The sequence below is a fragment of the Lingula anatina genome, chromosome 5, assembly GCF_051362555.1.
Source record: "Lingula anatina isolate TDL-2025a chromosome 5, LinAna3.0, whole genome shotgun sequence".
NCBI lineage: Eukaryota > Metazoa > Brachiopoda > Lingulata > Lingulida > Lingulidae > Lingula > Lingula anatina.
Genome location: NC_141771.1, coordinates 18,517,534 through 18,529,627, shown reverse-complemented (window position 1 = coordinate 18,529,627; position 12,094 = coordinate 18,517,534). Strand labels below are relative to the sequence as shown.

The following is a 12,094-nucleotide window of genomic DNA, read 5'->3' as shown; positions in this document are numbered from 1 at the left end:
TATCACCATAATCATTACTACATGTGCTGCTACCATTATTATTATTATTATTAGTTTATGTGACTAAATCCTTAGCTTCAGCCTGTTCTAAATAATACAACTGGTATGTTTTGAAAAGCTGTGCGCATTAGGAAGGCGTACATGATTGTTTAATGTTATTCATTAACACGCAAACAAACACTTTACCTTCTTGGTACGAGTTGTCACAAGAGGGCGTCTGTGAAAATCTGTCTACCACAGTTATTGCCCCCACACCTTTCCACGAAATATGTCATTGAGTGACACACATTCACACGCACACACACACACACACACACACTCTCTCTCTCTCTCTCTCTCTTGCCAACCTAATAAATTTGTGCAGAATATGGAGTTTTTTTTTTTTCTTGTTATTTGTTGAACGTCATTCGTGTAGTTATTTGATCTGGTACATAATTTCTTGTGGCCTTATGTCCCACGAGGGACGAAGAGCAATGATGATGATGACATAATTTCTTGGGATGAATAAGCTAATAAGCTTTTCTACTTTCTGTAAGAAGTGCACTTAAATACATGATGAAATCCGTCTCCTGACAACATAACGAGAGTCAAACATCGGTCTCCAATTTGAATGATAAACATTTCAGGAGGTTTAATTTTTCCGATAAACGTGACGCATTTATTTCCTACTGGTAAGCTCCCGTAATATTTGCTGACATAATACAAAACCTCAAAACTTGACCACATATTTCAATTTCATATTTCAAAAACAGGAAAATTTAAAGCGGCAGCAAAATATATTCTAAATAAACACCGATGTCAAGATAGACCACATTTGAATTTTTATAAGATTAAATAAATTCAATGTCACCTCGCTTTAATTCTATTTCACTTTCAAAACCTGAAATAATTCATATGCTTTGACTGAATGTATAAGAAATATGAAATTAAATATTCAGTGTCTTCCACTTCGTGGTTGTAAATGTGGTAGCTATATATAACCTTAACAAGTTACTTATACTATAGCTGAAGTAACAGTGACTATTTTACCTGCATTATATGAAATGAATGTAAAAGAATGCGCTTTTTGGTCGGCAACTGAGTATAACCAGCTGCAACACCATTAGTCAAAAGTATTGGTATAATTAGTTTACTTTGCTGAAAACAGAAACCCGAGAACTAAAATTTAAAAGCAGCTGACATTGTGATATTGATCTGTAAGCGGTCTAGCCCGCAACAGATAAAGTTGACATGCCTTAAAACAAATGAGAGTAAACATAATTGTTACGACAACCACAATTTGTTTAATTTGTTCGAGTTTAGTTAAAAGACGTGCGAAACAGGGGTAAACGGTCCTCAGTATTCCTTGCAAAACGCTACTGAGTAAATTTCTTAGTATATCCCTCATACCAAATTCTGATTCTCTTGATATTTATTCACTATTATTCACTTTAGTGATAATGCACGGATATTACGCCTACATATCGGAAAACGTTAGTTATATTTGCGGTAAATATGTCCGGAATTTATCTCAGACAAATATTATCTAGACACTTTTACGTGACGGCTGTCCCAAGTTGGTTAAGTCCTTTCGAAGTCAGCCAAAGGTCAGTTCAGTGCTAGCATATTGAGATAGACTTGGTTCCCATACCTAGATCGATCTAACAGGATCTATCCATCTCTGAGGGGTTTCTCACTGAATTGCTTTCAGCTTAAGCGGCTTAGATGTCTGGCACGCCTACTGAAACTGCTAAACGATAGTTAATTACCCCCTAGCATCTTCTAGCATCTTCGATCGATCCACAGCTAATAGGGACTGGGAACGGTCCCATGGAGTTTGCTGTTGATTGCCCAGCCCAGCGCAAAATGAAGGGCGGACGTGGGGTGTTTAATTCATATGTTTTCTATCTCGCATTCCTTTACGGAGACTCTTACACTACGCAATACATTCTTAGATGCGATAAGTACCTCTGACGAAAACGCCCTTTTCGAAGCCGGTTCCACAAAAAATACTGACTAACCTAACTTTAGGTCCGAAATTTATCAATTCAAGACAAATGCGTGATTGTCGACGAAAAAAACACTGTTCCTATTAGCTATTTCTTTCCATCGCATAAGACAGGCGCAATTTTTCATTAGATCGGACCACTTCTTAAAATTCATCTTGGTGCAAAGAAGACGGGGATGAAAGTTTGGACCAACATTCGGTCTAAAAATCCTTTGTGTAGCAGATCTCGGGGTCCGTAGCCAAAGACTCTCTTACTGACCGCACAAAGATGCATAAAACAACCTTCGGTGCCAGTTTGATGAAAGGCAATGTTGCGCTTTGTGCTAAATTTTACTGAATACATCTCCATTTAAAAGCTACAGTGGATTATATTATCCCTAATGAATTTCTTGATTTCAACAACGTGATTTATTTGCGAATATTATTTTCAAACGCAGTCATACTTGGCCTGCTGAAATGCACTGCTATGGAGGAATGGCGCTTGTGGATTTGAATAGCTCGATTCTGTTTTAAACGATTCGATTAAAATACTTTTAGTGTTTACCCCAAGGAGAACAAGGAGAAAGCGCATTTTTGCTGTACATTGCGTAAAATTGAATATCCGCATGGATTACGTCTGATAATGTTATGTGAATATTTGCCTCAACTTTGTCAAAGAGCCATGAATTTTTACCGCACGTGTATTTCTGGAGGTAAATGTCCTTGTTTTGGGGATGGGATCTCTCTAGCCCGCGCACATGTGAGCACGCACAGTCACAGTCACACTCACACAAACACACGCACACACTCACCCACGCAAAACACAAAGATGAGAGCGCAATAAGCGGCTTGGCATTAAAAATTAATAAATCAACCATAATTGTTTGCGGGCAGAATACAAGACAGTAAACAGCACCGTAGCATAATAGTACAGGCCACCGTAAACCGCAGAGTTAAATAATTAATTAATTTGCCCACTTCTGTTCCACTTATTGTGGCCCATTTCAATAACTTTCCGGCTAGAATGCCAGCAATATTTCAAATCAGCTGCCCTCAACGGAATCTTAAATGACCTTAGATAGGGTCAACGCGTCGTGGTCACATTGTCTGGAAAGAAAAGAAGGGAAAACTATTGAAAATCTGTGGACCCGAACGAAATTCATTGCCATTTTAGGTCATTATGTCTACTGTGCACCAGCTCGAATCCCAATGTATTTTCTATTGGTGAAAACGATGATCAAATGTTTTTAATTGTGGTATTATGGTTTCCCGGCTCCTATAGCACTGAATTATCACGACTTTCTGACATATAAGATCATTTGAGAAACACGATATAATTGCACTTGCTCAACACTTGTGAAATAATAATGGAAGAAATACAAGTTACCGTTCACGCGTTTAAAGATACACATGTAACGACAATAAACCCCTGTAACGTGCAATGGGTATGTTATAACGGTCAGCCATTAACCAGTCAAAAGAAAATTGTTTAGGACGCTTAGAAAACTCATTAATTTGGAAACATATTTTAAATGCAGTGTGCTAACCATTTAAAAATAATGCAGAGAGAGAGAGAGAGAGAGAGAGAGAGAGAGAGAGAGCAGGCCCGTAGCCAGGGGGGGATTCGGGGGGTTCGAAAGAACCGCCCCTTTTGCTGGGAAAAGGTCCACTCTGGGTAAAATTTGATCTAGGTACTGTACATGAAACTTTTATGAGAAAAGGTCCACTTTTTTAGAAAAAGAAACACCTTTTGAATTTGCTGGCTACGGGCCTGGAGAGAGAGAGAGAGAGAGAGAGAGAGAGAGAGAGAGAGAGAGAGGGATAGCGATAAGTGTGTGTGCGTGTGTGGGGGGGGGGCTCTTACACATACACGTGTACAACATACATGTACTTTTAAGACACTTTCCTATATAGGCCCTACGGTTCTCTTAACTAATTAATCATGAAGAAGTTCGGAAAATCCGGTGAAACGATCATTATTTATCATATGCCTTGGTGTTTCTTTTCAAAACAGTAGACATAATTTTAATATGAAATAAGAGAATATGCGAGAGAAAAAAAATGAAGAGACTTAGTCACGCAGTTGATAAAAAAGGCCTTAAACCGCCCCTCAAACCACTGCTGTATGGCGGTTATCAATGACACGGATTGTTTACTATTCGAATAATTCCTCTCCTTGGAACATAAACAACAAAAACGTTATAGCCGCATCAGGAAATGACTGAGTCAAGAAAAAAGGTGTTACTGGAGGCGTTAATTAGTCTATAATTAGCAAAATGAAAAAAAGTTATGAGCTTATCTTTCTAAAGAATTAAATATTCTCTCACGTCATCGCGGAAGACTTGACCACAAATTTCAATTCATACTCAATTCGCATTAATGAATTCTGACATTTCTATTCTTTCATTGTGTCAGGGATGCCTATTTTATGTGTCTGTATAGAAATGCCAACTTAGTGGAACGTCGGCCCACCCAGGAGTGGGTTTTTCCAACGATGGGCAGTGATAAGTATATAAATCTTAATTAATTGTTTAATTGATGAAATCAGTGGGTGTTTCCTCTTTAAAGAATAGCCGCACTTGAGTTTCGTAGCAATATCGACATACCTTCAACCTCCTTCTCCATTATACGCACTTAACAGATGCATTCTGGCAAAAATATGCCTAAAAGCAAACAAACAAACAGATAAATAATTATAGGAGGAAATAAGAAAAAACTATCAATAGTTCACGTGAAAAAATATGATTTTTTTTAATTTTGAAGAATCAATTTTGTTTTGCTTTCGTCTACATTTTTTACAGGATTTTATAATGCATTTAATGCGGTTTTTATTGTCAAGGCATTGAGATTTCAACTACCCAAATTTTTAAAGAAAACAATATGAAAAAAGTTGGGGATATGGCAATACTAAGACCCCTTTGGATTCGAGTTTATCAATTCTATTTAAAGCTTCACGGTTGGTGTTTTTACATGTACGTTTGATGTGCGTTTCACTCGACATTGCACATTCTCACGACAAGATGAATTGAAAAGAATTGAAAGAAGCGGGAAACCATGATGTGAAGTAAAATTTAAAAATGGAAAACATATTTCCATTATATTTGATATCAGTGTCTAATATCGGGTCATAAACATAACAGGTACTTTTGATTAATGAAGTCAACCACTCATCTTTCTTCGATTCATTATTCAGACCTTTTGTTCAAACACTGACAGTGATATATAGAAATGTAGTGACTAACGCAAAGGGCAGAATAAATTATATAATTTCAAAAGGATATTTTTGTAATTACCACTGATCAGAGGTAGCGCTATGCGCGGAATTCTTCATATGATCCGGAATTTGAATCACCAAAATTATTCAAATTAAAACCAAATGCCACTTTTGAAATCCAGATCAAACCCAAAGGGTAATCATATGCGAGGATTCGCGGACATATATAAATAAAGACAATTGATATAATTTCATTAGGAGCGTTTCTTTAACTGTTGGCAGTTAAAAACAACATGGGTCTTAAAGGGACGCTAGCGTTTTTGTTGGTGATAGTTTCGACGACGCTTGCAATTCAAGGTAAGTAAACTTTTTGCATTTGTTTTGAAATGGTCTGGTTAACTTATACGATAGGATAAACCTTTTTGTTCTTAGTCAGAGAATTCCCTCATGAGCGTATAGAAACTTCACGCTGACTTAATAATATGATACCCTTAGGACAACAGAACAAGAATTGTTTTGGAAAGTTGGTTAAAATCATTTTCGCTTTTGAAGATGTATTCTTTTTAATAATATCATAATCATTCGCTAATAAAACGGAAAACAAAACAAAAGAAGGATGGTGCGTACATAGGACTTCATTTATCACTATTTGTAACGCTCTTTGAAATGTAATATCGATCAATACATTAACACGAGTTTGCTTTCGGTACAAAAATCGACACCTATTTTATCAACGAGACAGCAGTTTTGTTTTACTCGTAACGACACAAAAATGCACAATTAAACAATTAATATCTCGAAAGCACACTTTTGACTTGATGTGTAGCAGTAATAAACAAAAATACTACAATTTTTTATAATTTTTTTCTTGAACAGAACGACCCTGTGAAAAGTACGGGGAATACATCCGTGACGTCACAAACCGATGTTTTTACTACCGGTGCATGAGTGACCTGTCGTCTGTTCGCCGTCCCTGCGCCCCCGGAACCACTGTACCCGACGACTATATTGGAGACTACGAATCCAACCCACAAGATGCCAACCCCTGCCACGGACCGAACTTGGTAAATATCTACCATTTCTGGTCTCTCTCTCTCTCTCTCTCTCTCTCTCTCTCTCTCTTGTTTTGTTTTGTTTTTATTTTTGTGTTTTTGTAGGCCAAAATAACTGTTCTATTCTTAACCTAAATCTTTTTACGAGGTAGGAATAGAGTCAATTAATTGGGTGAGATGTTTCTTAGAGGTTCACTTTCAGTTTAAACGGGATGCCAACACGTTACCATAAAAAAAAAAAAAAAAAAAAAAAAAAAAAAAAAAAAAAAAAACGTGCTTTGTTTGCTGGACACACATATGTGTACATTTATCTATTCTTAGCCGTGCGGAGGCACGTGGACCCCCTGGTCAGAATGGGGCGAATGCAGCGTCACGTGCGGTGGCGGCGTACAGTATAGAACCCGCTCGTGTCCTGCAGGCGGCTGTACTGGCCCTAGCGAAATGAGCCGGGCCTGCAACACGGATCCTTGCAGTAAGTGGGCAACTTTGAGCGCATTCAGAACCGCGGGCTGACAGATCCGCGGATCAAATATGGTGACCCACTGAAAAGCTTGCCGCTTAATTCCCGATTAGATACTGAATACATGCCGCGCGGGGATTACGCAACAGGCTTTCAAGTGGGTCGGCCATATTTGATCCGCGGATTTGTTAGTCCGCTGTTTTGAGTTCGCTCTTTCACACATAAAATAATTGTGTTTATTTTGAGGGGGTTTATTTCTATCATTATTATTATTTTAACACTCTCGGTCAGTATTTTATGTTTATACGCTTGAAAAACATCTGACCACCTACAAAACGCCGGCGCTTACGGCTGTGTGCCACATCATAAAAAAGATAATGTTTTTTTTTTAATTTACATACACAATCATGTTTGATATGGAATTTTTATTTTATTTTATCATAGATGTGACTGGTCATCAACGCACTCTTGCAGAAAATACGATATTTTTCGATTCAAAATTAAAGCATGTTTCCACATTTTCAAGCGATATATCAGCCTAAAAAGTAACAAAAGAACACCGCTCATCAGACTCGTTATATTCTCCATGACAAACGATCCTAATTTAACGAAATCTACACTTTGTTTATCATAATGAAGAACATGTGGGTATTATTTTCTGTGAACAGCTACCATCGGTCCGTGGAGCGACTGGAGCGCGTGTTCCACCACGTGTGGGACAGGCACCCAGACACGCACGAGGACGTGCAGCGGCGACTGTGCGGACGTTGTGACGGAGGAGACGAGGGACTGCACCGAAAACATATTCTGCGGTGAGTTAAATTCATGCATGGATGTTAAATAGAGGGGTTGTCGCTTGCGTGTACATTTTTAACACTTGGAAGATTACGGTTTACACAGATATAAAGAATAGTAAGTCTTTGACCCAAGATCAACTAAGTATCCAAGACATAACCACCTTCCTCAGTCCTTTCATTTTTAACTCCATCCCAGCCTCACTAAGAAAGACTTTAGTCCTTAATTTCAGTCAGCGCCGTTGGCCACTGATCCAAATTTTATTGGGATCAGTAGTTTTTAGAATGTGTGACTTTAGTGGTCTGACAATTCCATTAGTTTTTTTTTTTCGAACAGCGTACAAACAGATCCGCGGATCAAATATGGCGTACCACTTAAAAGCTTGCCGCTTAATTCCCGATTAGACACTGAATAAAACTCGTATAATTCTTTCTTCAGTGGACCCCTGGTCGGACTGGTCGGAGTGCTCGGTGAGTTGCGGGGTGGGCGGTACCAGGACCAGAACCAGGACTTGTGTAGGCAACTGTGAGGGCGTGTCCGTCACCGAAACCGAAGACTGTAATGCCGACCCGCCATATTGTGGTGAGTATCGAAATACGCAACTGGTAATGTATATAATGAAATAAGAAAGGTTGAAATCTGAGAGCATGAAATAGAAATTGAAAGAATGCAGATGCGAAGTAACTAACTTGATCTAATGCGAACTAATTTGTTCTTACTTGTTCTGCCGACGGACGTTACACAAATTTATATGTTGCTTAGAAGTCTCAAATACGTAGTGATAGAAGTAGGAACAAAACCTAGGATTAGCATAACCGTCTTGAATGCAGCCATAAAAGACGACGACCAATACATTATCAAATGTGTGCGTGTTATATTTCTAGTCAGTGACTGGAGTGAGTACGGAGACTGTTCTGTGACCTGTGGTATTGGAGGAACGAAGATCAGAACCAGAGTTTGCACCGGAATTTGTGACAATGTTGCGACACAGGAAAGCGAGAGTTGTGCCGCTGATCCACCATATTGCGGTAAGCGATAAAACAACTTTAAAGTTTTTTTCTTTCATAGCAAACATATCACTGAGTCAAATCGACACTTAATTAGCGTGTAATGCCATTCCCTTTAATTATTTTTTCATGTTTGATCTACGGCTATTTGGGACCTATTGATGCGTAGGATTCTGACGGGTGGAGGATGGGGGGGGGGGGGGGGGGGGCGGGGGGGGGCTGGGGATTTCACCACCGTTTCTTAGATAGTGAAAGCAATAGGTTCTAAAGCGGGGTTCGGTAAAATCGTCTTGAATGCCGCCATGGAACACGGTGACCAATTATCAAATGTGTTTGTGTTATAATTCTAGTAACTGACTGGACTGAGTGGGGAGACTGTTCTGTCACCTGCGGTGTTGGAGGAACAAGAATCAGAACCAGAGAGTGTACCGGAATTTGTGACAATGTTGCGACACAGGAAAGCGAGAGTTGTGCGGCTGATCCACCATATTGCGGTAAGCAATAACACAGCTTTAAAATTACTTTCTCCATCTGGCATATCATGAAGGAAAAAATAAGTACTTTGCCATTTTTACTTTATAATATTTAGTTCCGAATGCAATGCCTCTAGTTTTTTTTTTTCATTTTTGAATTACGGCTAAAATAAGCACTTTGTCATTTTTACTTCATAATATTTAGTTCCGAATGCAATGGCTCTAGTTTTTTTTTTACATTTTTAAATTACGGCTACTAGGGGCCTATTGATGACCGGCTTTTATCCTACCTATCGTAATTGATAGCTTATATATAGTACCGATTTGTAAATCGCAATACTATGGTTTACCCTGACCTAAAGTAATATTATTCTGTATAGCATTCAAATAATATTGTATGTCACTTTGCCTTAATATAGACTGTATTGCTTGCCCTTTATCACTCATAATTTTGCTTCAACAAAAACGTTCTGAATTTAAGACACAAATTCGAACTTAACTTTATGGAAAAAAAATGTAGGTGGCCCTGGAGATGAACCCTAGATCAAATCAAATTTATGAGTGACTATTCATCCGTTTATTTAGTGTAATATTGATTGGTGCCTTATTTATTAAATAACTGTTCATGCACTGATGATTCCTTTCTTTGTTGTTTTTAATTTCCAGTCAATCGGTAGCTTAATGAATATTGTATAATAATTTCTATTGTTTTGTCTTATTTTTCAGTTGGCCCGTGGTCCGATTGGGGCGACTGCTCCATCACTTGCGGGGTCGGTGGAACACAGACTAGGAGCCGCACTTGCGACGGGGACTGTGACGGCGTGTCCACTGTGGAGTCCCGATCATGCGACGCCGATCCACCATTCTGTCGTGAGTTTCTGTTTTTTTTCCATATTTTTTTCTTATTTTTTCTTTCGTTATTTTGGAATAGTGTGGCGGGTGGAGTGGGGGGGGGGGGGGGGTAAAATGACAGTTGCATTTGTTATTGGTATATTTTGAATAAAAAGAACTGGATTAATGTATAAAATAAAAATTAAAAAAAAAGGATAATTAAAGAAGTGATAATAATTAAGAAAAAGATGAAGTGAAGATAATTAAGAATAGAAAATAAGATTTAAGATGTAAATAAAAGAATAAAATGATAGAATAAAAAAATCCGTCACCTCAGTTGGAATAAAACAAGTTACATGTACTTACGTATACAATAAACGCTACCAAAGCGAAACTTATTTTAATCTTTCAGTCGGCCCGTGGAGCACAGACGTTGAAACCCCGTGCTCCGTTACCTGTGGCAACGGCACCAAAACGCACACCCGTATCTGTATCGGCAAATGTGACAACGTGGTCACGGAAGAGGTCAGGCCATGTGTCACCGGAGTGCCATGTAAGTTTGCCTACCCTTAGCCTTCCCCCCCCCCCCCCTCTCTCTCTCTCTCTCTCATGTATAATATATCCATTTCGGTTATTCTTTCGTCACTTAGTTCTGGTCATGTACAACTGGAATTGATAGCAAGTTGACAGCCATTTTTTTCTCTACATTTATCCTTTTTTCTTTATTTATTTTTACATATTTTTGGTGAGTCTGGACAATTTGGCTTGCCATTTATCTAGCATTATCGGATTTATCCTGTTTTTATTGTTTTACTTATGTTTGATGGATCTGAAAAGGCGGGCCTTTAAAACCCAGACACTCACATTTCACCTAGACCTTTTGTAAATTCTTCAATTTTATATTATACCCTGGTTGCGCTTCGCTTACCTTACATATTCTTCGTGACGAAACCACGCTGCATGCGGAAAGTCTATATTTTTACTAAGACCCCATTTCCAGAGATTAGATCGATCTACTTTAGATCGACCTAACTCCCTGGGGGTTCACGCTAAATAGCTGTCAGCCGGGCGGACACGAAAGTTAATTACCCCCTTACAGCTTGTAGTAGACGGGACGGACATTTAAGCCGGATTATCTGACAGTAATCTAGTGAGACTCCCCGCGGGGGTAGATCGATCTAAAAGCTCTGGGAATACAGCCTAAGACGCCCTGTTAATGTTTACAAGTGAAATGACACGTATCTTTGCTTTCTACAGGTTTCCTATGGACAGATTGGCTCAACAAGGATACACCCGACACCATTGATGGAGGAGATCCCGGCGGCGATGGCGACTATGAGATTGATCTGAATGACGTAAGTATTTCATCTATCTCTCTCTCTCTCTCTCTCTCATTTTTATTTTATAAAGAGTTTTTAAAAGCTTTTTCTGTTTATTCATCTATTGTATTACGTCAGCTACCATTTTTGGTTTGCAGCCATGCAAACATATAAATCACAGAGTAAAAGATTCAATAGTTTTCTTTAGTTTTCTTTCAGTAGGCCTACTGTCCAGGGCATATTCCCAGGCTTTATAAATTTATAATTTGTGGGTTATGTGGTTAATATGGGTGTTAGTGCTAAAAAATCTGCAGGTAGTGTTATTTATTAACGCCTAATCAGTTTATAAGGCCTGATTTCAGTAACAGATATCATATATACCGTCCTGTTATGCAACAATAGCAATACCAAGACTAAAATAATCGATGCTGTTGTGGTTACCCTCATCCGTGTATAGATAGGCCTAGACGGAGTTCCCATACTTAGATCGGTCCTGGGGGTTCACGCTAAATTGCTACCCTCTACCAGGGCGAGTGATAGTTTTTTACAGATATTCACAGATATGTCTCTAGCTAGATAGATGGTCATTTAGGGCTCAACTCAAAATGACCATCTATCTAGCTAGAGACATATCTGTGAATATCTGTAAAAAAATCTATCACTCGCCCTGGTAGAGGGTACTTAATTGCTATCAGCTCAAGAGGCTTAAATGTTTGTCACGCCTACCGAATCAGCGAGGGTGTAAAGATAATTATCCCCTAGCAGTTTTACTAGGCGGGACAAACATGCATTTAAGCCGGTTACGTTGATAGCAATTTAGTGAGACTCTCCAGGGAGATAGATCGATCCTTCACCAACGCTAGAATCCCCTATGTAGTAGTTAAACGTCTGTTTACCGTCCATTACATTGTTGAAATTTGTCTGTTACAATGATGTTTTTTTTTAAACTTCCAGCCATGCGGTAAAGGCAACTTCGC

The 12,094-nt window shown here is 38.7% G+C and overlaps 1 protein-coding gene across 2 annotated transcripts in view; it reads left to right on the top strand.

Moving 5' to 3' along the window:
* The first annotated feature begins 5,368 nt into the window (after positions 1-5,368).
* LOC106171269 (uncharacterized) overlaps positions 5,369-12,094 on the top strand; it is a 7,268-nt gene continuing 542 nt past the window's right edge. The window contains exons 1-11 of one of the 2 annotated variants that reach the window (XM_013551547.3): positions 5,369-5,537; positions 6,057-6,244; positions 6,554-6,704; positions 7,361-7,504; positions 7,926-8,069; positions 8,372-8,515; positions 8,845-8,988; positions 9,694-9,837; positions 10,211-10,351; positions 11,056-11,153; positions 12,072-12,094. The exon at positions 12,072-12,094 is cut by the window's right edge and continues 542 nt beyond it. In XM_013551547.3, coding sequence (XP_013407001.2) covers positions 5,474-5,537; positions 6,057-6,244; positions 6,554-6,704; positions 7,361-7,504; positions 7,926-8,069; positions 8,372-8,515; positions 8,845-8,988; positions 9,694-9,837; positions 10,211-10,351; positions 11,056-11,153; positions 12,072-12,094 — 1,385 coding nt within the window. In that variant the 5' untranslated portion in view covers positions 5,369-5,473. The remainder of the gene's footprint in view (positions 5,538-6,056; positions 6,245-6,553; positions 6,705-7,360; positions 7,505-7,925; positions 8,070-8,371; positions 8,516-8,844; positions 8,989-9,693; positions 9,838-10,210; positions 10,352-11,055; positions 11,154-12,071) is intronic. The other variant, XM_013551548.3, reaches the window with a different exon arrangement.